Here is a 26,256-nt window from a genome sequence, read left to right on the forward strand (position 1 = left end):
GAAGGCTAAGGAGGCAAGCTGGACCCCTGAAGGTTTACCCTTACATCTGGGATCTCCTTTCACATGGTCAGTAGCCTTACAAACAAAGCATGAGCCAAAGGCTCGCTGGAATGGAGGCTTGTTCTGACCTCCTTCTGGTCTGGGACCAGAAGGTACACTAGCCTGATTTGGTTTCCCTTGTGGCTTACCCTTATAGTTTTGTTTGGGGCCCTCTTTGGAATTTGTAGTATTAGAATTCTCTTTGGAGTCCTTCTTAGACTGTTTTTCCCCATCCTTCTTCTGAGTTACCCCAGAATCCTTGTGAGTGGCCCTGTTGGCAACCCACAAGTCAGCAGCCTTAGCTAGTTTCCGGGAATCTAATTCCCTGGAATCAGCCAAGTGTTGTCTGAGCTCAGGAGAGCAGGCATCATAAATAGTCTCCAACATAAACAAATTCTTCATACCTTCATAAGTGTTCACCTTGTAACCCTTAATCCATCCCTCTAAGTTTTTCAAACATTCATTCACCCAGGTAGCCCAAGGGGTACCATCATGCTTTTTGAGGCTCCTAAACCTCTTAAGATACTGGGAAGGGGTCTTCCCAAACCTAGCTATTAAAGCTAGTTTCACACATTCATAGTCCTTCCTATCCTCCTCCCCCATCTCCATTACCACATCAGTTGCAACAGGGGGAAGCCTAGAGAACAACCAGGTGAGTAAGTCATTTCCTGTGATGTTCTGGAGCCCATGATTATATTCAAACAGAGACAACCAATCCAACACATCCAACTTAGGCTCATACATACCAACCAATTCTTTAGGCATCCGGGGTCTTTTAGGACTGGAACTTCTAGAGGAGCCAGAGAGAGAAACATTCTCAACAGATAATTTCTTCATTTCTAAGTCATACTTGAGCTCCATTTCCCTTAGCCTTAGTTCTTTGTCAGTTTGAGCATTAAGTTTCTTATACTCCAATTCTAGCTTCATTTTCTCCAGTTCAAAGTACTGAGGACTAAATGTGGGACCTGGTAAAGGTCCAGTAGGTACAGCAGGTAGAGCAGGCAGAGGCCTAGGGGGGACAGTTACAACAGCCTCACCCTCCTCTTCTGACTCTTCCTCAGAATCATCAACATTTTGCTCCATGTTAACTTCAATACTGTCATCTACAGTTGCTGGAGTGGTAGGCTCCTCTGAACCATCACCCAGACTTTGGTTAGCTAACAATCTTTCAATCAGCTCCATTTTCTTGCCCTTAGTCAGGAGATCCTTATGTTTACAGAGCACTCTTAAACAATCAGCAGTTTTGGCTGCCAGGGACTCTTGACTATAGCTTTCTATAACTGACATGTTAGAGGTTTTACTTTTTCAGTGCTAAGCTTTGTGGTTAGTTGCACTAAGGTATCTAAAGCACAATAAAATGTATACTCAATACAAATCCCACCGCTGTACACCAGTGTTAGGCAGAAACCTGTGCAGTTCCCTTGGGGAACACTGCAAAAGATTTAAGACCACAGGTAGAGCAGTAAACCCCTTTGGTAGCAGTCCGCACCACCCAGATTTACCTGGTAGCTGTGGCTGAGCAGTCAGACTTCTCTCAAGAAGAGTTAGGCAGTATGCAAAGTATACACAATATGTACCAAAACACAATAGCACAAGCAAACACTGACCAGAGCTTGGTTTCAAAAGAATATAGTTATTTATTTAAAAACACACATAAGTAAAAACACTCTAACAACGAATATGGTAAAAACACTCCAACACAGTTATAATGAAAGTAAATTCAATCCTTTCTCCTATCTAGACAACTCTAGGTTAACACCACTTAATTAAAACAGAGGTGAGTGCTTAACGTTAGATGACACTCTAGTAGTTTCCAAGAAAGGGAGAGAAAAAGCAGAAATAGGTTAGACACACCACTCTAAGGTCCAGAACACTTGCAATAGGCTTAAAGAAGAATAAAGTCACAGGTGAGCAAAAGTCACTAGGCAGGGCCCACTCTTAGAGTAGCCGGAGCAAAAATGTGCCCAAGATCACACTGTTAGTTAGAGATTCAAAGTCTTGCAAAGAGTCAGAAAGAGTTTAGAGTGGCTCAGAAAGTTTAGCCAAAGTGTCCCAGGCACTCCCAGGTTCGAAAGCCGGGGACTAAATCTACCCCGTACAGTCGGTAGCAAGGGAAGCCAGGCGGAACACAGTACCTTAAGCGGAAAGGATCCTCCAGCGGGGGCAGTTGTTCCAGGCAGTGACAGCAAGGCTCGACGTCGGTCAGGGGAGAAGAATATCTCGCTGAAGAGCAGAAGAGAAAGGTCGTAGCACTGCCCGGGAAGAAACCAGCCGCGGAGTCCTCCGGTTAAAGGGTTGGTACCGACTTTCGCGGTATGGGGGTAAAGTGTGGTATTCCGGATGCCGGGGTGCTTGGCACAGGCAAGGCGGCCACGAGATACCTCAAAAGAACGGAAAGAAGGCGAAAACTGGTTGTCCCCACCAGTCAAGGGAAGGAGCCACTCCGTTAAGAGTTCTCCTCGGTCGTCGGGAAAAAGTGGTGAGACGGTTCAGCAGGGCTCCACCGGGTGGTGTCGTCGAAGCAGGTCGGCTCAGCTCTTCCCTCGTCGGATTCTTGGTCCTGTGGCGACTTCTGAAGTCCCAGTCCCCAAAGCCCTGCTTTTATGCAACAAGCCCCCATTCACCCAGCCTAGCTGTCACTCAAACATGCTAAGTGGTGAGCCGGGCGGCTCACCACTTGGGCCAATCAGGACGGAGTGCGACTTGAGTTACCAAGGTAACTCAGTCCAGGGTGCCTAAATCCCCCTCCACCCCTCCTAAGTACCCCAGACAGAGTGGCACCACTTTGGAGGGCTTCTGTGGAGAAGCCCGCCAAAAGTGGAACAAAGGGCTCCACTTTGGGTCAGAGTTACAGAGGCGAACACCAACGCCATTTTAGAATCAAGTTTTGGCAAAAAGTCCCAACCGGAGTTATAAAAATAAATATATAAACCGGCGGTATGTTTAAGGCTACCGTAAATAAATAATTAAATGTGTTAGCCTAAAACAATGGGAAATCCCATAGGAAAATATTCGCGGTCGAATATAAAAAGTAGTTTCCACTGCCACCAGCCAAAACTCGATCAGGGGGGACGGAGACGTGCCCCCTCGACTAACAGACCCTGGGGCAATCGAATTGCCCCAGCCAGTACGTCCACAATATGATGGTTTGTACTGGTTCTGTTCAGGATTCAAGACTAGCAAAGTCTTTGGTGACTTTACATGCCCTGGGAGACAGTAGTCAGTCCCAGGGTATGGAGTCTATGTTGGGGAGTCCCTAGGACACCCCTGGGTCACGGCACAGAGGGTGCTGTGTGACCCACATCACAAAAATACATGAGGCCCTATGGAGTAAAAGACCCCATAGCCCATTCAACACAAGGTTTAACCAAGAAAACACACTTCAACATGTCCAAGAGTGAGGGTAAAAGAGTCTCACTCTTGGCAGGAGAAAAAATTAAACCCCAGAAATCCAGCAAAGCTGCTGGGGGACTCACTAGGTAGGGAAATTCAGCCTAAACAGAGAATTCTCCCTAACAGCTTGGAGAATGGAAAAAATGTCAATGGAAAGTACATTCGCGGGCAAACGCTTCAGGCTAGCCGGTGATGGACAGTGCGACAGCCCAGGATTTTCAGCCAAGTACTGCACCTACCACTTTCAGGACATGGAAAGTAAGAAAATTGTGAGTTCGGTGGTCGTGCAGGTGTCACAAAGTACATCCTCAGTGGCTATGGAGAAAGTTGGCTTTGTAGCATCATTGCAAGAACTACAATCGCGGGGAATGGTGATCGACCTGATAGCCACGGACAGACACGTTTCAATTGCCAAGACAATGAGAGAAGAGTAAAAAAATATAAATCACCAATTTGACGTATGGCATCTTGCAAAAACAATCAATAAAAAATTGTCGGCTGCAGGAAAAAAAAAAGATATGCAAGGTATTTCACAGTGGTCCAAGTCAATCAGCAACCATCTTTGGTGGAGCTCAAAAACATGTGAAGGGTCGTTGGAAATTCTACTGGAAAAATGGCGGTCAGTAATGTTGCACTGTAGCAACGTACATCGATGGTCGACAAATGAGCATTTCCACAAATGTGAACATGGCCATTTGTCCACAGAGGAGGCACGGAAGAAGAAGTGGTTGATTCCTTCATCACCCACTCACAAGGCCATTGAAAAGATTGTATTTGATAAAACTATAACAAGAGATTTGAGGGGACTCACGGAATTCTGCCACACAGGAGATTTGGAGGTGTTCCACAATATGTGCCTAAAGTACAGGCCCAAAAGATTGCATTTTGGCATGGAAGGCATGATAAATCGGACTCTTCTAGCGGTCTTGGCACATAACCATAATGTTGGCCGTCAACAAAGTAGGACGACCGGAACTTTAGGGACGCTTCGCTACAATAAGGCCTTCACTAAAAGAAGTAAACAATGGGTGATCAAACCAGTGTTTGAGGATATGCAATATGAGTTTATTGAGAGACTTATCGTAGATGTCCTCGATAGGCACATACATGGAGTGGTGAACGAACCTATGCAGGGGACAACTGCATTGCCACCCAACATTGCCTCTGTTCCATGTCCACCTAAAGCAGAGCTCATTGAGAAATACACATCACGGTTTAAATGATTGTAATTTGATTGTCTGTTCTCTCGAGTCTCCTCATGTTGCAGGCCCATTGCAATTAAACCAAACAGTAATATAAATCATTTTTACAAAAATTATAGAATGTTTCCGTATTACAAACACATGGCCGACCCATAGGGACAATAAAAAAAAGGCACGCAGACAAGATGCCCTTACACTAACTGCAGCTAACTAGAAATGTGTGCTCGCTCAAAGTGAAGGTCAGCTGCTTTGATGTTTTGCTCGGGTGGCGGAACGGCCCACGACCCAATATAAGGTTCTATTGTGATTTGACCTTGACAGGCCGGGACCATCCTGAAAGACTAAGAAAAGATAATGAATAAAATTTCAGAAACGAAACGATGAGCCACGTTCATTAGAAGAAGTAACGTCGGCAAAGAAGGAGTGGTGTTTCGGGTCTGCCCTACACAGAGACACAATGGAAAATGCAAATATAATGTAAGTAACTTTTGATGAGTTTATACCGCAATTTCATTACTATACAGTGGCTTTAAAGACGGGTTCAGTTGTACTTGTTCGTTCTATGTGGCATATTGTTTTCTACCGCGCACTATCTTGAGGAGAAACATCTGCTTTTACTGAAGCACCTCAAAACCTTCCTCTTTGCTTCTGCTTTCTCTCTCCCTCTCCCCTGCTACAACTGGTCCACTGTCTGCGACCTCGGTCCTGGGCCCTTCCACTCTCCACCTGCACTGCCTCCCTGTCAACCCCTGCACTGGGGGACTGTCTCAGTATCCTACAGCCCCCCCTTCCCAGCACTTGTTCTGCACTTACCTTGCACTTGCCACCAGCTGGCCCTATTTATTTATTATTTTATGCTACTTACCTTGTACTCCACTCCCCCCCCCTCCCTGCCTCGCCACGCCTTTAAACACTTGTGTACACCCAGTAGCGCTGTCCTCGCTATGATTTTAATAAGGATCTGATGGTGAGACTAATTTCATTTTTTATGTTTTTAGGTACATCATTCACTACTGTCTGTGTCACGAGTACCAGACACCGGCGGACGGCTTCTACAGCCGCCAGTTGCTTCTCCGCGTGAACAACGTTACCACCCTGACCATTTTATGGGACGATCGCCAAGTACAAGTATGCCCTTACGCGGTACTAACGGTTAGATGCAACATACCTACCGTTGTGGTGGCCTAGTGCCTCGTTGTTGGAACAGCCATGCGATTATCAGTGCGACCGAAGAGCTTATTTTTATCGTAAACCAACACCCTGTGTACTGCACACGAACATCGCTTCCCTCAAGACGAACTAATTTGGATCGAGAGCAAAGAAAAATGCAAATCGCTGAATATTCTCTAAACATTTGATGTCCAATAAACGTACTTTGCCAAATGTACAATCTTGCCGTTTGCTTTTAAACCACGGTTTCACATTCCGAATTGTGGCGCTGTATTGTGAGATGCTCTAAGACCCTGTGTACAGCAAAGGACCATCGCGTTCCTCAATACGAACTTTTTGGAACATGAGCAAATAAAAATGCAAATCGCTGAATATTCTCTAAACATTTGATGTCAAATAAATGTACTTTACCACATTTACAATCTTGCGGTTTGATTTCAAAGTACAGTTTCATATTCCGAATTGTGGTGCGCTGTATTGTGAGCTGATCTGTGTTGATTTCCGGGGTCTGTGTGGAGTCGCGTAGAAGACGCCTGGGCGCGTTTGCCTACGCAGCTCAGTCACGTCACGGATAGAGGCGGGGAATATGAATGTTTTGATAAAGTCTGTTTCAGGGGCGGGGGATTTGATTTAGTGCCGCAAAGGCAGGTGAGCCAGGTCGATGCTGCGGAATGATAGGATTATCACAAAATGGAGGCTGATTTCGAGTGCGATAATGGGCGAAAAGTCGGGTAAGGTCCATAGGAAAGTTTCCTACGATCTACCGATTTATGCTTACAAACACATGGCCGACCCGTAGGGACAATAAAAAAAAAGTCCCGGAACTATCCTTTAATTATCAGCATTGCCATCAGCCCTGATTTGAAAAAGACACTGGTGTGTCGAAACATGTGTCATCCGTAAAGGGCACCTTTAATTCAATCTAATAAATTTACCAACCCTTCACAAATACCCAGTGTGGCACTTTTTTGAAGTGTGGGTAAGTCCATTCAACTATTACTTCAAGGGGTCGGGGTCACTAGTGTCCCCTTTATTCTTGCTCCACACAACCTGCAACACTTTCTCGAATTGGAACAATAATCAGGCACATGGTAACTTTGTAAGTTGGTACCAAACAAAAAAAAAAACGGAATTGTGGTACACTAATCAATACTGTATGTAGGGCTGAATGCCAACAATCACCTGTCTGATTAACCATACAAACTTGAAAAAGAGGAAAATCCTCACTGCAGCTCACAAGCAAGAATCATTCTCAAAAAGTATGAGTAGAGCCGGTAATCAAGTTCTATAAACAGAAAGTTGTTTCATCTATAACCTATGGGGCAGAGACTAGGGCCTACCAAGATTCAATCTTCTGGACCAAGATTGAAGGCCAATTTTGGAAGAAAATATGGCCAGTTCCGCCCAGTCAGCCAATGTGCAAAATTCGCCATGAACTAGGCCTGCTCTCTGAGTGCGATATACACATGAAAAATGATTAACTTGTATACAAAATGTATCACAAATGACACCAAAGGCTCTTTGCCATTTATTCTGGCAACATATTTTCACAACAATGTGATAAAAAAAAAATCGAAAATCTAAAACCCTGGAAAAAGCATATTTCAGACGTCATGATAACAGTAGGAATTGCGCTAGCTCTACTGGCAACCAATCCAGACTGGGTGAAAGGTAGGCCATACTTGTACCCCTTAAATACATTGGGGTACCCCTGATCATGCTCACACCAGAGAAAATGCACCCCTCTAGGGAATTAAGTCCATGAGTCTATCTTGCAAAAGAGAACACATTTAATCTGTACAGAAGTAGGATGGGCAAAGGACTCTGCTCCAGAGCAGTATATTCTGTACCTAAGGCTCCCAGGACCTGAAGACTGGTGCTGGTCCTGGATCTTAAATACTCTTGACTTGGTTACTGGATACCGGCAGAGCTCATCCAAAACTGTTCTTCTTGCCATCCAAGGGCTGCAGTCTCCAGTGTTGCATGTTCATTTATTCTGACACAATACAGTGGCAGAACCCTATGCATGCGTTTCATTGGAGCTTCTTCCTCCATAATGTTGCGCGGGTCCCTATTGCTTCACTTAAACCCTACTACTACACTGGACGTGCTTCAAAAATTTCATATCAACCCATTTTTTCCCCACCCCCTTACTTTTTCTCACTTTCACCCTCACACACACGACGACTCATCCACCTTCCTTCCTTTTTTCTACCACAAAAGACAGCAAGAGAAAATATACAAATAATTGACTACCATCGAGGCCCATTCCTTATACCGAGCCACTACTGTTTTTCCTTATATCCTTCTAAATACCACCTATTGCTTTTATCGTCATAAGAAGAAGAAGAATGTGTGGTACTACCTTCTCAACCGGTTATGGCTGTGGATCCCTTACCTCCCAGTCCTTATAAGCTGGGAATCCCTTTCATCCCAGTCTTTTATATGCTGAGGTTCCCTTTCCATTATAAATATTAGAAAAACAGAAATATGTGACAATTTCAATACATAACCCACTTCTTATCCAATCTACTCCAATACACATGACCTGAAATCAAATACAATCTATCCTATCCAATCTTATTCCTTATCACCAAAAGTCCTATTTTATACTGCATCACCAGTACTACATCACCAAAAGTCCTATTCCATTGACCTTGTGCAACATCCACATCACCATAACATCTTACACATCACCAAATATTTTGTTCACATCACCATATGATATGTAGACATCACCATATCATACATACATGTTCCCATTTTGTTATCACTTACAAGAGTATACTCACATGGGCGTTGGTCACTCGAGTTTCCTCCGTTATGAAGCTGGCCTGTCGTTCTGGAGCCATGCCCAGCTTCAGTGAGCAGAGAGGATTTCTTTTAAAATGGCTCCTACTAAAGTCGCATACATGGGGTTATTTGATTAAGGGGACCGATTGCTATAGCTAGGTGTGGCTCTTTTCCTGGTGACTAGGCCTGGGCTTCACAAAGTACAGGGGAAGACTGAGGTCACAGGGCGGTCACCACTGAAAGGCAGGCCATACTTGTACCCCTTAAATACATTCGGGTACCCCTGATCACGCTTACACCAGAGAAAATGCACCCCTCTAGGGAATTAAGGACATGAGTCTATCTTGCAAAAGGTAACAAATTTAATCTGTACAGAAGTGAAGATGGGCAAAGGACTCTGCTCCAGAGTGGTATATTTTGTCGCTCAACCGCTCCCATGTCCTTAAAACTGGTGCTGGGCCTGGAGCTTAAATACTCTCGACTTGGTTACTAGATACTGGCAGAGCTCATCCAAAACTGTTCTTCTTGCCATACAAGGGATGCTGCAGTCTCCAGTGTTGCATGGCCAAGTTTACATTTAGACCAATCCTGCGTAACATACTGCTGCCTCTGCAGGAATACATTGTAGCTCTTGTTTAGCATAATTTGCTATGTTATAAACATTCATACATAAACACATCTTCCCGCCATGCTCTCAACACTTCACTCAATACAATTATATTTTATCTGGTCCAGTAATTCTCATAAAAACCCTTATTGTTACATATTGTTGCATTGCGTGCATGAGCACCTGCATTCTCCCATTCTTAGTCTGCAATGGCTTTTGATGGACAGGAACAGCTGCTCAGCCACTTCGTGTGTTCTGTGAGAGCTAGCCTCGGTGACGCAATTCCTGTAGTCTAATTTTAGCACAGGCTGCATTCACGGTGTGCTTTGAGCAAAGCTAACTACAATTCTAACAGTTTTACAAATATATTCATCTAAATAGTTATGTGCACCTTATATTTCAATCCTAACTATCTTTATTTAGCGACCCTCCTCCCCGCTGGACTGTTGTAGTGCTTAGAAAACAATTAACATAAGTGTTGCCTAATTCTAAAGCGCTTGGGAAGTTTGGGAATGAAGGAAAGCACTAGGCTCCTTCCCAACATTCCCCCCTTTCATTACTTCTACAGTAACAAACTCATCCCCACACGACATATCTACAACCCCAAAGATATTCGTTTTTGAGTTTCGCTGTTTATTGTATGGCAAGGTGTTTTAGATCTCCCAACTGATACCATCATTTTTGCACTATTAGGGACTATAGGAACACATCATCGGAGATCCCATTGGCACGTGCAGAAGGGAACCATGAAGAACATGATCACAGGAACCAGTATTTTTACTGCTGCCTCCGGCCATGATGAAACCCAATCAAAGGCAAGCGATAGCCAATCTGTGTTCTGAACTCCACCTTTTTTCTTCATTTGAACACCTAGATTGTGCACCGCCTTGATGACGTGGGATAGTAACCCATTCACAGCATCCTCGGGGAGTAGAAAAGAGCAGCAGCTGCTTGTACTCCAGGAGCCAAAAAGGAAGAAAAAGAATGTCTCTGCTGGGCTAAAAAGCAGATACTCGTCAGGTTTTCCTTTGAGCAGTGCGGAACAGTCTTTTGAGACAGTTTGATCTCTTCTTTCTTCCCCGCCGTTGAAAGCGTCCTTTTTCTGACAGCATACCAAATTCTTATGTGATCTGCAAGCTTCTTTATGCTTCTTTAGTTGCTAGAGTGGCTGTTGGCACCTGAACAGGCATTTCTTCTCCCTTCAGTTCTACCAGGATTACTAGTAGCACTGAGTGCAGGGTGGCCAGTGAACACTTGCTCCTCCAAGATGGTAGGAGGTGCAGGTAGGCTTGTCGACCACAAACCCAGTAGTAATCCATCACCGCTGCTGTACCTTTCGTCATACCAGGGATCACAAGAGTGTGGTTGCACTGTGTGTTTGTGCCACCAGGAACTGTCACTTCATTGAGTCTATGGCTCTATGTACTTGCACTAGCTTCTTCATTGTTGCAATCCATGTCAGCCTTGTGATGTGTTGGGACCATATTTGCGCACACATGGTCTCTATTTGGGATATTGCTACTCCACTGTACTTCATCAGCCCATCTGCCAGGCAAATCACTGTGGTGCCCGGCAATTTGTCATTGTCATTTGAGTAACCTCCCAAAAAGACATATGGTCCTTGTAGACACTTGCAGTATTTTGTATTTTGCTATTGCAGAACGCTGGGTCTAAATCAATGCTCCTCAACTGCACACTATGTGCCTGGAATGTGCCCTTTATCCCCTATAGTGCAGGATGTACCAAGCATTATGCCTCTGTAATTGGGACTGGATGTGGGACGAAAACCTTAGGAGCCCCTGATGTGTGCGGAATAAGTGCACACTTGTAACATCTTTCATTGATTTGCTTCCTGCAATGTGCATAGCAGAGTACCAGCTATTCAATGTTTCTACATTCTGGATGTCAGAAATAGTAAAGCCCAACCCTTTATATAAATCATACGTCATTCATACTTTCAATTTCATTTGTCTAAGAAAACTTGTAGAGGTGGCTGGCAGAAAGTGAGACATTTTGTGATTGTGTTTTTGTTTCATACATATTTTTATACTAGCATTTTTTTCCAACTGTCCATCCCTCCCCCCATTTATATGGCCACCCCATATAACAAACATACCTTCATCCACCCCAACAACCACAACTAGTGTCATACAAAACATCATAGTACTAAAAAGAGGCACTACATAATTTCTAAAACAAATGTTATGTATTTTAACTTTATCCCTGCATAACAGAGAGGTTGGTCAGCCATCTTTGCTTATTCCTGGAGAGCAGAAAAAAGGCAAGAGAGAAAGAAAGAGAGAGAGAGAAAGAGAGGGAAAGAGAGGGAAAGAGAAAGAGAGAGAGAGAGAGAGAGAGAGAGAGAGAGAGAGAGAGAGAGAGAGATCCTTTTTCCACCAGGGCCCCAGAGGGTCATGGACTTTCAAAGAATTTTTTTTTATAATGTTGGGAAAAATCAAATAAAAAGTGACAAAAGAAAAAACATGAAAAAATGAAAAAACAGTGTGCCACTGCACACCGCCCTGGCATGGATCCTCAAAAATGTCTTTTCTTTGGCTATGCCCTTTCTAAACTGTGCCTTGTCTCAGGTGCTCTTAGGACATCTGAGAGATGCACCCAATATCTAGCTCCTTCATACGGATGGCAGGAGGAGTACAGAACACCACCTCATATGGACCTTTAAACGTGGGGCTGATCGGTTCCTCAGATAATAATGATCCAGTTGTAATATTGCTGTGTATGGAACTATGTTCTTGCTTTCTACAGGGGTGGTCACTATTTCTCCCCCCCTTTACCGTGCCCCACTACCGCCCCTGTGTGCCTCTGTCCCGTCCCCATGTCATTTATTTATGACCCATCAACATATAATGTCTCCTTCCATCAATGCATGAGCCGTTCATCAGAGTGGGAAAATAAATCCAACTCCTGTATACAATCCGGAGTTGCTAAAACAGGGGCTGTGCAAATAGTTTAAGTCCTCAAATTGTCTAGTCATTTTGGCAGTCCATTTTAATTTACTTTTAAGTCCTCTGTCCTTCCCTGAAAATGTTTAAGTGGACTTGTGTAGACTGCGTAGTCTAGGATCCATGCCCTACAATAATTACATAAGCCCAAAAAACTGCTACATTCCCTTCATAGTACTGGGCCTAGGGGCAGTGTGTACTGCCGCCGCCCTATCTGATAATATTTTCCCCAGTACAAAAATGAGTTGTCCCAAGTATAGTCCCTCCTGTTGTCAGTATAGTGGCTTCTTTGTATCTGCCTTGTACCCTTTGTGAGCCAGCAATTGCAATGATGCAACAGAACCCCTCCTGTACTAATGTTCCTTTTCACTACATACCAACCCATCATCCACATACTGGATGATTTATGGTAAGCACCTTACTTCAATGTAATCTGTACTGGGGTCACAGCTCTCAGTAACGCAACATCATGTGGATTAACAGTCAATAATTGTGCTGGCACATATTGCATGTCCACCCCAAAAAATAAAAACATCTGAGTTACCACTTCCATCAGGGGGGGCACTGTACCTCTCTATATTGCACCATGATATCACAGGGGATGCAGATTCCCAAAATAATTCCCCATTTTGCTTACTGTCCTCAAATAACTCCTCATCAATCCTTTTCTTTAATTATACTGTTCGGTCTATACATAATATTGTGTGTCACTCGCACCCAACATGGTCTGTTCCAATTAGGACTGCTCTTTTTCTGACACTACTAGTCACTGTACATCTAATCACTAGTCGTACATCTAATGACAATATTGTCCCTGCCACCATCTTAGGTGGCACTATGGGTTAGAAAATAAAATCTGTAGGTACTTGCCAACACTTTGTCACAATTTGAGGCACTGCATTTACTAATACCTTTAATACCATAGAAAAATATATCTTGGTCCACAGGTCTCCCTGTACCGCTCCTTGATTCTCTTACAATTGTGGACTATTATACTTTGGATCTCTGCCCACCCTTTGGCTTCAATTCCCACAATTTTATCTAGTGCCTTCTGGACCTCTTTTGGTAGTCCCCTCTTGACAATAAAACAGAAACATTGTACTGTCTCAACTCTCCACATTTCCTGTAATTTAAGAATAAACCTAACTAGGTCCTCATCATCACCCATTGTGCACTGCATTAAAGAATGTAAGTCAGGGGTATCTGGTTACATTCTTCGTAGGGCATCCCATACCCTTACCTCATCAAAGGCTGCTCCATCATGTTCAGTGTCTGCAAGACTTAACCCAGCCCTTGCCCATATGTCCCCAGCTATTGTGACCAGTAAACTCTTAAAGTCTCCTACTGCTAAGGCTACACGCCTGCTGTTTGTTTTTCAAATTCATAGATCCATTTACTAGCTCCATCTATAAGCTGGGGGAGAGCTTTAATCAAATTATTTTTGTCCATTTGAGGCCATGGCACATAATGCGTTATCCCTACTTATTTATGTATTAGAGGCATCAGCATATCTGTTTTGTTTTCTTCCCCTTTAGTATTCTTCTGATCTTGAACTACCATGAATAAATCTGGTCTACTTCTTGGTCTGTCCCTCCCCACGGCCTCTTGTGGCAGGGACGGGTTTCTCAATGCCTCCTCTCCTTGATCTCCTTCTTGCCCTGCCTCTTCATTATTTCTACCACCTTGATCTTCCCCTCCATTGCCCCTTGTTTGCAAAACATCTTGTCCCAGGACCGTCAATACCCTCTGCCCATCATCTTTTTCAACACAAACATTTCATATTGCCCCAGGGTTGAATCTAAACAAAAATTCTCCTGACTTCCAATCCCCTATTTTATGTACCGGTACCCTTATTTCTGGTGATACTTCAGGTTCTTGTAACGTGACCAACCCTTCCTGCAATGCTATTAACTTGTTGTCTATGTCTACTTGTGGTCCCCCTGGGTACACCAATGCTATGAGTATATTAGAGCGTGTGGATGGGTTATATGGAGGTGGAAAAGCTCTCGAGTCCCCCCACCCCCGGTTGCTAATCCTGTTGACACTCTCTCTGCCTCTGGAGGCTTAGTAGCCATGGCCTACTGTCGGTTTAGGAGCTACAGGGTACATCCCCTTACATTGGATCTCTTTTTCACCTTCCTGATCTTCCATATATATCCTCAACTAATTGCCAGAGATCTAGAAACTCTTCTCTTTTTTTTAACGTGTTCCATTCATATTTTGCTGCTACCAAGATGGACATTGTTTCTAGCATGTTTCTGTTATGGGAGCCCTGCTCTGGCCCCCCTTCCTTTGTTTCTACTCTCCATTGTTCATTTATTCTGACAGAATACAGTGTCAGAACCCTATGCATGTGTTTCATTGGAGATTCTTCCTCCATAATGTTGCGCGGGTCCCTATTGCTTCACTTAAACCCTACTGCTACGCTGCACTTGCTTCAAAAATACAGATGAACCCACTTTTTCCCCCAACCCCTTACTTTTTCTCACTTTCACCCTCACACACACCGCGACACATCCACCTTCCTTCCTTTTTTTAACCACAAAAGACAGCAAGAGAAAATATACGAACAATTGACTACCATCAAGGCCCATTCCTTATACCGAGCCACTACTGTTTTTCCTTATATCCTTTGTAATACCATCTATTGCTTTTATCGTCATAAGAAGAAGAATGTGTGGTACTACCTTCTCAACCGGTTATGGCTGAGGATCTCTTACCTCCCAGTCCTTATAAACTGGGGATACCTTTCATCTCAGTCTTTTATTTGCTGAGGTTCCCTTTCCATTATAAATAGTAGAAAAACAGAAATATGTGACAATTCCAATACATAACCCACTTCTTATCCAATCTACTCCAGTACACATGACCTGAAATCAAATACAATCTATCCTATCCGATCTTATTCCTTATCACCAAAAGTCCTATTTTATACTGCATCACCAGTACTACATCACCAAAAGTCCTATTCCATTGACCTTGTGCAACATCCACATCACCATAACATCTTTCACATCACCAAATATTTTTTTCAGATCACCATATCAAACTGTCACGATTCTGCCTGCCTGCCTCCCAGGACCTTTACATGCACCTAATCCTTTATTTCCTTGTTTTACCGCTGCAGTTCTGGACTAATCTAATTGCATGTTCCATTACGGATTTTGGATTAAACCAGCAGATGCATTCAAGGACATGTAGGTTGTCCAAAAGGCAGAGGGCTGGAGGAGGCATATTAAATACATTTGTTTGCAGCAAGCTACTAAGAGCTGCAGAGGGCCTGATTGCATTCACCTGTCCAAGCTACTGCAGGCTTGGCTGCAGAGAGCTGGAGAGCACTTGATTAGAATCCACTGCTGCTAATGCTGCAGGCTACTGAAGCCAGGGCTGGACTTAATTGAAAACAGCTGCCAGAGTCTGCAATCAGCTCCACCCTGCTGGCCTGCTGGCTGGGAGGGCCTTTATAAGCTCACTCTGAACAGAAGCAGCTGTCAGTCAACTGCTTTCTCTGGGAGTTCGTGCTGGTGCTCTTGTTACCAGTTTTTGACCTTTCCTGGATATCCTCTTCTGGCCTGTTGATTCCTGTTGCTGTTGATGCTTGCAGCTCCCTCTCCATTCTGCTGCAGCCTTTTGCCCTGCTCCTCTGGGCTCCTACCCGACGGCTCTGGCGCACTCCGCTGCCTTCCGCCCTGCTCCTCTGGGCTCCTACCCGACGGCTCTGCTGCACTCCGCTGCCTTCCGCCCTGCTCCTCTGGGCTCCCACCTGACGGCTCTGCCGCACTCCGCTGCCTTCCGCCCTGCTCCTCTGGGCTCCCTCCCGACGGCTCTGCCGCAGTCCGCTGCCTTCCGCCCTGCTCCTCTGGGCTTCCTTGCCTGGCAGCCTTGCCACACTCCTCTGTCTTCTGCTCTGTTCCTCTGGGCTCCTTGCCTTGTTTCCTGCCTGTTCCAACTTCTGATATCCTATCCTGTCCTGTACCTGGTTATTTCTTCCAACACTGCTTTCTACTTGTATACATCTTGGTCCCCTGTAGTGTCTCCACTTGAATCCGTTTTACAGTGTGACCCTGGGTTGGTCTCCGTTCAGATCAGATAAGGGAAGACTTCTGTTGCCTTCAAGTAGTCAGTTGAAGTCGTACCTGCCTCAGTATATGGTCTTTCAGTTTTACCCTTGCACTGAGTACAACAGTTTCTTCAGCACGCCCAAGTCATGACGTTGCTGTATGACTGTTGTTAAGAGTAATCTGCTGGTACCTATCCCAAGGGCTTTCCTTAATCCCTGGAGACCCCTTATCATATTCCAGTACACCCTTAGTTCTGATCAATCCATGTTGCCCAGTGTACTTGCTTTTCTTTGCCTTTTCTCTGCCTCTTTGTTTGCAGCCTGCTCCTGCAGTTACTGTGAATTCCTGTTTCAACAGCTTGGTATGTACCTTTAATCTGTTAATTGATAGCATTGTCTCTGGAATCTCCCTTATATCTACTTACATACAGGGAGAGACAGCCTCTGCCCTGTGCTCTCCGCCTAGACTTCTGAGACATACATACACATCACCATATCATACAAACATGTTCCCATTTTGTTATCACTTACAAGAGTATACACACGTGGGTGTTGTTCACTCGAGTTTCCTCCGTTACGAAGCTGGCCTGTCATTCTGGAGCCACGCCCTGCTTCAGTGAGCAGAGAGGATTTCTTTTAAAATGGCTCCTATTAAAGTCGCTCAATATACATGGGGTTATTTCATTAAGGGGCCTGATCGCTATAGCTAAGTGTGGCTCTTTTCCTGTTGACTAGGCCTGGGCTTCACAAAGTACGGGGGAAAACTGAGGTCACGTGGCGGTCACCACTGAAAGGCAGGCCATGCTTGTACCTCTTAAATACATTCGGGTACCCCTGATCACGCTCACACCAGAGAAAATGCACCCCTCTAGGGAATTAAGGACATGAGTCTATCTTGCAAAAGGTAACAAATTTAATCTGTACAGAAGTGAGGATGGGCAAAGGACTCTGCTCCAGAGTGGTATATTCTGTCGCTCAACTGCTCCCAGGTCCTTAAAGCTGGTGCTGGGCCTGGAGCTTAAATACTCTCGACTTGGTTACTAGATACTGGCACAGCTCATCCAAAACTGTTCTTCTTGCCATACAAGGGATGCTGCAGTCTCCAGTGTTGCATGGCCAAGTTTACATTTAGACCAATCCTGCGTAACATACTGCTGCCTCTGCAGGAATACATTGTAGCTCTTGTTTAGCATAATTTGCTATGTTATAAACATTCATACATAAACACATCTTCCGGCCATACTCTCAACACTTCACTCAATACAATTATATTTTATCTGGTCCAGTAATTCTCATAAAATCCCTTATTGTTACACATTGTTGCATTGTGTGCATGAGCACGTGCATTCTCCCATTCTTAGTCTGCAATGGCTTTTGATGGACAGGAACAGCTGCTCAGCCACTTCGTGTGTTCTGTGAGAGCTAGCCTCGGTGACGCAATTCCTGTAGTCTACTTTTAGCACAGGCTGCATTCACTGTGTGCTTTGAGCAAAGTTAACTACAATTCTAACAGTTTTACAAATATATTCATCTAAATAGTTATGTGCACCTTATATTTTAATCCTAACTATCTTTATTTTGTGACCCTCCTCCCTATTGGACTCTTGTAGTGCTTAGAAAACAGTTAACATAGTGTTGCCTAATTCTAAAACGCTTGGGAAGTTTGGGAATGAAGGAAAGCACTAGGCTCCATGGGCAAAGAAAAAACGCTAGCATTTTGACTGGATTACCACACAACTACAGTGTAGAAACATTTAGATTTTAAAAGAAATTATTTTCCAGACAAATCATCGAACAATGCGGAGCGATATCCAATTATGCTACCTATTACATTACATAGGTCAATGTACGTGCACTTTACGCTTCATCTTTGGCCCACGCGTAAAATCACTGGATGCAGAACTAAGGTAGCTAAATCTTTGAGAATTTGTAGATTTTGTAGAAACCTCACAGAAACGTAAACATTAAAACATCTCCTTATTCACTGCCCTGCTTTATTGCATAGCAGGAGACACTATTTGGAATGATTATATAAGAATTTCAACTTTGTCTCCCACAATATGCTATTGAATATCCTTCAAAGGAGAGCAAAATGGTGTAATCTTTGCTGCATTGAACGTCCTATAGTCATTAAGATTAGAGGATGATAATGCAATCCACATATAATATGCTATCGTCCATGCTAAACCACCCAGGACTATTTCAAATAAGTGTGAGATAGCTCCAAATTATTTGTGCCTTGCTTTTCTACCTTTAAATTGAATCGAATAATGTACACATATATTGTATTTTTTTTACTACTTTTTTAACCATGAGAAAATGTTTGTATTATCTATATTTATTCATTGTATGTTACCACTGTTGAAAGGTTGTAAGTCAACCATAAGAATAAAACAAAAATAAAACCAATTTAAACTTTGGGTGCTGAGTTAGAACTGGATCCAAGCGGACACCCGAGAGGGCAAAGACCTGAGGAGTTTGCGTCCTCTCAGCTTCCTGTCCTCCTAGACACACCTGCGCCTCCAGGCATTAATCCCAATGGGAGCCCGTCAAAGACCAAGGAAAGGATTGAGCTGGACTCCCCCTCCGCTCACCCAGGTTAGCAGAGGAAGGCTTATGAAAGGGCAAGCCATTGCGAGTTGGCGAAAAAAGGAGACAGGCACCATTGTAGGTCAATGGTGACCCATGTGTCCTTTCCCACAGCTGCGAGAGCAGCGTGTGTTGAAAAATAACGAAAAGTCGGTAGAAAATATCAACTGTCAGCAGCAATTCAGATAGACTTGACACTAACTCGAAAGTTGCAGGAAAAGGGAGAAAATTAACACCATGCATCTCCCTCAGCCCTCTACATAACGTGGGGTGGGGGATCTCACAAAAGAAAAGTATAGGTAGGATAAAAAGTAACCTCCAATCCTGGTAACATTAAGTTAACAAAAGAAAACTAAAGAGGGAAGTTTAAGGAGCTCCCAGCAATGCTGCAACAGTACAATACAGATGCCTCAAAAAGATTGAGGAAAGCAGACTCCATCAAAGATAACCAAAAGGATTGCCAGAATCATAGAACAAGAATGGGTGAGTGAGGAATAAGGTTTCCACTCACTCAGGAGAATTAGAAACAGACCCAATAGTCCAGCAAAACGTTCTATGGGACTCAATAAGCGGGGACAATTATACACAATATGGAAATTCTATAACACCTTAGTCCTACAAAGTCCAGCCCAGAGGTGGTTTGTGGTCTTGTACCAAAAAGTCAATGTTTCAACTTAGATACTTTTCAGGTACATTTATAATGAGTTGTGCAATGCCAGTGGTTATGATTAATATGAGTCATTAAAAGGCTCAGGTAAGTACTTTGCTCAATCCCAACACACTAGGAAAGGACCAAGGAGGGATCCTTGACCCAGGTTCCACCGCCAAAAATCTGTTGTGAGTTAGGGTCAGGACTTTACGCCCTTGTTACCCTATTGGATACAGGGGAGGTGGGAAACAGCAGCAGGCATGAAGACTTAACCCTGTGGCTCAGTTCTCCAAAGACCACCTGTGGAGTTTCCAGAACCCGTTGCAGCCTTGCTCTTCTGTCGTGGCCCCTTTCATGAGGGTAAACTGTATGGGATACTTCCGGGTGCGGCACTTAGGATTCGATTACAGACAGCATGCAGTAGAACACGCAAACATAGAAATATGAAGACTTCTGCAGGAAAGACGGCCACGGGAAACATCTAGGACTCGAAGACCAGTTTAACCGGAGGTCACCACATTCAGTTGGTGACAGGCGATCTTCCAACGGTGAACACAGCAGCAAGTCCAGCACATCTTCCCTTGGAGTGAGATGGCTGAAAATGCAGGAGCAGATCTGAAGATCTGTAAAGTTCCAAGGGTCTGCTCAGAACGGTGATGGCTGCAGCGAGGTAGCCCACGAGAGAGCTGGTCAGTCTATTGGTTGTGTCCAGGAACACTTTAGAAGGGGCAGATCCTTGAGCTGGGTGGGTGGGGGGGTCATGATGCCTACCCCCGGACATCAGGACTAAGGCCCTCTGCTCCGGGAGCAGGCATCCAGACATTTGTTTAAACCTCAGCAGCCCCGGCTAGGGGCTGTCTGGGTTCAGTCCTGGCGCCTTAGGCGCCAGGCTCATCATAGAAATCAGTCCTGGCGCCATAGGAGCCAGGCTCATACACTTTACTTACCTGATGCAGACCATGCTGCAAAAGAGTCCAAGCCTACATGAGGCCTGGATGGGACTATTTTGTTACATGGACTATTTTTTACTCGGGCGTGGCTCTAGGGAACTTCTTACCTGGAACTACTTTGGAGGCTATTTAAAGCCGAACAGCAGCACATGCTTCGCGTTATTCAGCATCCAGCAGCGTGACGCTCACCGTGCCTGCAGCCAGCATCCAGTCTTCTGCCACGCCCGCCTCTAATCCGGAGCTCCTAGAATAAAGAAGAAGAAAAGGACAAGGTTAGAAAACAAACTTATTTCAAATTCCTCACCTAATTCCGGAACCATTTCATCTCCGGGCCTGGAAAGTACATCAGTCCTGCACGCGTCGCTTCTCCAGCTCCAGCACGGCGCCATACTCACCAGTTCTCACAGCATCTTTCGATCCGGCACTGTCTCCATCATTTCTACGCCGTAATCAGGCACCTAGGGGACACAAGAAAAAACAAGGTGAACCAAGGGAATCAACAAATACAACCTCTTACCACCATAGACTTACCTGATTTACCACCGGCGGTATTATTCCATAACTCTCCACATTTTCATATGCCGCATCTGTAAAGAGGGAGAAAAACAACACGTTAACGCATGCAATAGTTACCGGACAGCGTTGGGTAACACAGACTCTTACCTGAACGCCAGCAGCAGCTACGAGACCTTCTTCTCACGAACTCAGTTGCAACTTAAGGAAGGAAGGGGACAAGAGTGAACATCGGGCACATTGAACTCTTTGAACTTGATACTTACCAATCCCGCCAGGGACTTCAGAGTCAATACTTACCGGAACTCTCCCAACTCCTTCAAACCAGTGAAGTAACTGGTATCTACGCACCCCTGCAAGACACGCATGATGGAGAGCTCATCTTTTACGAACATAAGGTGAGGTTACTAAGGGGATATCTGAGGTGATTAGTGGGGGAGAGCGAGAACAGTTGGGAGGCCATCACTAAAACCCACATCCCTGTCTCCACTTGCAGGAAAATACTTCTTCGGGTCCAGCAGACAAGACTATGCGGGCCAGTCCAGACAGTAATCTCTGCACTACGCATCACGTTGAAGGAGGCCGCAGCTGTCCGGGTCCGATCGACACCCCTGTGGGGTCCAGGTGAGCGTAAGAAGGGGTGGGGGGGGGGGGGCGCTTTGTTTTGTTGGTTGAGACTGGTTATTCCCACCGGTCCATGGGTCAAAACACCAACAAAGGTCTTTTTGAGAACAGGACAGAAGAACAGGGCATCACCAGGACAGCACTAGAGTCGATACTGGTCCGCTACGGGGTTAGTGATGGGGTCATCAGCAGGCTGCTCTTCTTCGTAGATTTCTTGGCCCCACCTACGATCTGAGGAGTGGCTGCAGAAGCCCTCCTTTTATCCAAATTTTAGGGTGAGAGCAAGCCAAAGCCCACCAATGGGCAGGATCTGCACCATTCAAACTGGCAGTGGCTATGAATATGATAGGTTATTTATAATGCGCTCAATACCCGTGGATCGAACCTGTGGTGCTCCATGTTGACTTGTTTCCAAGGCGAGCACGTTGCCCCTGAGCTATCCTCCGGAGACAAATTATGGCTAGCCACTGGCCACAACAGCTGCCCAGCTAGAGACATTCAAGCACCAGGGATGTGGATTGGGACTAGACAGTGCCTGCAGCTTCCGCTGGCCACACACACAGTAATTACCCCTTAAACCTGTGAAAGCCACCGCTTCCCTCGTGAAAGGGATTTCCATATAAAGCATTTCCTCACCTGAGAAAGCAGGAAGAAGGCCAAAGACCAAAATGGCAACGAACAAGCGAGAAACCTTGTGGCACGGCCATCGTAGGGTACTTTTAACTTTAGTAGCCATTTGTGAAATGCAAAGGTGCAGGATTAAAATTTAGCAATAACATTGAAAACATTGCTGCTGCCACCAGCTTGTCTTAGGCACATTGTAAAAGTAACCAAAAAGCCATTAAATGTATAAGGATACAAAGTAGCGTAACTGCACTTCACTGTAAGGTGAAGTGTGCAATTGTAAGATTTTACAAAGAGACATCTCAGTACTGATGCTCTTAGGGGCTAGTCATTTTCACCAGACCAGGCAGGGAAGTAAAGCATAAGACTTTAATACTCCCATAAAGTCAGGACTGTGTTCAAAAACAAACAAAAAGAAAGGGTGTCCCAAAGAAATCTATGGGGGAAAGTTGCAAAAAGATGATATTAGCTGGTGGGAGGAAGTGGCACTGTGTTAGGAGTATGCGTGCAAGGTGGAAGTTAGATTAGTGGTGAGGTAGGTGACAGAGTGAAAGGAGGGTGGTGGAGAAGAAGATGGTGGAGTGATAATTGTGTGGAGGTGAGGTAGAAATGTAGATCTAGGAATAGTGGTAGAGTGGAGGTAGTAGTGGTGTAGGAATAGTGGTAGAGTGGAGGTAGTAGTGGTGTAGGAGTAGTGTTGTGAGGTGGAAGTAGTACTGGTGGAGCACGAAGAGTAAGGGGAGAGGGGGAGAGGAGTATTGGTGTAGAGGGGAGATTAGTCCTGGTGTGGACAGGGAACTGTAGTAGGTTGGAGAGTAGTAGGTGTGGAGAGCGGAGTGTAGTAGTAGTATACAGAGGAGAGAATAGTAGCAATGCCGGAAGAGCACGGTGGGAAAGGGGAAGGAGAGAGATACCATCGGAGGTGCAGAAAGGGAGATGAACTGGAGGAAGGGAAGAGAGTAGGGAGGATGAGGAGAGAGAAGATCAAGAAGAGTAGTAGAAGGGTGTGAAAGATGGTTAATTGAAAGGCACTATTCAATCGGGGTCCCGACAGATGTCACCTAGATTGCTGCCATAGGGAGGAACTCCAGATAGATAAGGCATTTGCCTTTAGACCATCACAAGGAGATTGATAACTCTTATTTCAGTAGGGTTACCTATCACTAGTACATGGCTTGGATCCAGGGCTGCCTGGGTTGGTGTGGGACTCCCCATAAGCAGATTAAAGAGATTTCAAATTTACAAATAGAAACCCCTGAACGGTTTTCAGGAAGTTGGTGTTTTCTTGAGACTATCTGTATCAGTTAATAACTTATTAACAGCAAAGGATCACATGTTAATAGGACACATGCAGTATCGGTGTTTTATGTACAAGCGCCCTGATGCCCGCGGGCTACCGGCGCTATACAAAAATTAAATACATACATACAATACATACATGACTTTAAAAGAGGGACACAACACCTTACTACGGACAGCTTAGAGCACAAGATAAACCGCAAAAACAATAAAATAAATACAACAAATTTGCAAAGGGGGGAAAAAGACCTGTAAATCTGCCAGAGAAACATCTTCAGGTAACTCAGCATCTGCATTAATATGATCAGTTATTTTCACTAGTCAGAAATCTCACATAGAACTAACCTGCAAAGCTTGGAAACGTGCCTTCAGCCAGTACACCCGCACAACGAATTCCAGCCAACCCTCCTCAAACAGGTCCCGCTGAGAAGAGGCAAAGCAGAGCTGCAATAGGTCACCTAGGTAGTTGGTGCCTGGGAAATCCGGTCCAAATCGGACAGCACCAGATGCAGTAGGGCATGGCCCAGAAGACACTGTGAAGCAATCAGGGACATACCGGAGTTAATTCAAAGAGACTGGATTATTATGTTAAGACTTGCAGGTTTACATGTGAATATCTGAGAAAGCAGAAAATAAAAGGATTGGAAAGAAATTAGTGTACGAGGAAGTTGAGACAGACTCTAAACTAAAACTCCATTGTCTTACTCACAGCAAAATCTAATGACAGGTACATTTTCATGCACAACTACTCACAGTGGGTAAAGAGTTCATAATGGATTTCACTTTCTTAAAAGGTTTTCTACCCTCTCCCAATCCCAAGTTTGCTGCTCCAATCCCCTAGCATTCTTGCTAAAGTGACAGCTGCAAGAAAGATAGAGTTCAGAAAGTGAGCAAATCAGTATTTGCAGTGGAAATATAGGCTTGTACACTAGCCTGGAAGGCACAACATTTAGGTTTTCAACTTGGATGAGAAGACTGAACTAATCCAACAAATGCAGAACGTTGTTGAAATGTGTACAATTTACTAAATTCTTCAATAAGAAACCAGCCCGTCCACATTTCTGTAGGCTCATTTGAAACCTATCTCCAACCTGAAAATGTGGAACAAGACAAGATCCCTGTGAATTTTTGATAGGTTCTACCAGATTTATTCTCTCCCCTACATCCCCTCTCCATTGATTTTCATCTGAAGCCTCGTCAAAGACTTGTATTCTGTTGGTGATTCTTGAGGAACCCTAAATCTCTCAGGATCAGGCTATTCCAGCTGCACTGGTTGATGACAACCACTTTGATTCTACTGGCAGGCAGCCTACTGTATCCCTAAGGGAGGCTCTAGTAGGTACCTGTATACAGTTCAGTTTTAGAGTTCAAAATGATGTATGCAAACGTGACCATATATTGTCATACTGTCTGTCTTGGAGAAAGAGAGCATCTACAGTTGTCAAAAGCAGTTTGTGAAGGGTTTTTGGGATTTAAGCACCCATTTGTTGCATAAGGGTGATTAGATCACCTTATGTTGCTGCTGGAAGCTGCAATTTCATTTTGGCTTACCCAGGTGTACAAGCAGATTTATTGCATTGCTAGCCCAATTTACCTTTATGGGAGCCACAGGGGTACCAATGTTAGAGCCACCTTTGGCCATTTTGCTTCTTGGTTCAGGGAAACCATGAGTTGGAAGCTGCCATTGCCTGAAGGGTGGGTATTATGATGAATCAGTGATGATTCCACCCAGAGACCTTGTCTGGGACCCTTCTCATGTGGCCAGGGAAAAGGAGGCGCTTCCTGATCCCAACCATGGGGGTGGTGTACTGCGGGAGGTACACATGGTGGTCGCAGAGGGTGGGGGATGGTGGGTGGGAGGAGGAATAGAACAGAAAGACTGGGAAAATCCCCATATTTAACTTTCCACGTAATCCTACACTTCTGATGGCTGTTTGCCAAATAGCATAATTTAAAAGAAATGGGGACTGCAAGTCCCATGAGCCCACAGGTACTGGGAGGAGGAAGAGGAATGAAGAGGCATGCAGTAGTCAGGCAATTGAGCCTAACAGCTCACACCTGAAGGAACCTGGGAGGCATAAAAGGCCCCCCCTCAGGTGCAGGAAATTGGAAGGAGCTGGAACTGTGACTGGAGTACAAGCTGCAGCAGTAGAGGCAGAAGGAAGGCGGCACGAAACTGGCACACCAAGCAGAAGTGGGAGAATCAGAGGGGCGCCGGAACGCAGATTCAGCAGATTTCACCTGCTTGTTCTGAGAGGGTCCTGCTCCCCCAAACTCTGAAGTGCAGAGGCTGCGCAGCGGAAGGTGAGCAGGAGAGCCGTCTCTCCCCATGTGAGCTTGATTGCCGTGGTTGCTAAGCAGAGAACGTGTTGTAGACCGAGCCGAGGAACTGTTGTCAAGCCGTGGGTCTCAGGAGAGAAAGAGCTTCTTAAACATGTAGCTGGACCAGAGACACCTTCAAAGTGGAAGGGTGTGGGTCCCCGTGATGCCAGAAGCAGTAGATGTTGTGGCGAAGTCAAACGACCTGCAGAACAAGGATGTTAGAAGCCGGTGCGTGAAACCTGGCGTTCTAATTCCTTGCACGAGCACTGGCGGTAACAGTATTGAGTTTCCTATTCACTGGTGTATAGTTAAAAGTAAGCTTGAAGTTGTTTGTCGAAGCTTTAATTTCCCAACAATATAAAAGGAGCACTCGCGTGCACTAGACAATTCCTTTTTACTCGCGTGAAGAGCCAAGGCCACTAAAATCAAATTGGTAAATACTTAAAGACTGAAAACCTT

General features: G+C 44.8%; 1 protein-coding gene across 6 annotated transcripts in view; it reads right to left on the minus strand.

The window, feature by feature from the left end:
- Positions 1-26,256, minus strand: part of CABIN1 (calcineurin binding protein 1) — a 1,968,820-nt gene that overhangs the window by 1,589,244 nt on the left and 353,320 nt on the right. For all 6 annotated transcript variants that reach the window (XM_069619890.1, XM_069619888.1, XM_069619891.1 and 3 more), the window contains exon 14: positions 23,821-24,008. In XM_069619890.1, coding sequence (XP_069475991.1) covers positions 23,821-24,008 — 188 coding nt within the window. The remainder of the gene's footprint in view (positions 1-23,820; positions 24,009-26,256) is intronic.

This window comes from Ambystoma mexicanum, chromosome 10 (assembly GCF_040938575.1).
Source record: "Ambystoma mexicanum isolate Mex_15411 chromosome 10, UKY_AmexF1_1, whole genome shotgun sequence".
Lineage (NCBI taxonomy): Eukaryota > Metazoa > Chordata > Amphibia > Caudata > Ambystomatidae > Ambystoma > Ambystoma mexicanum.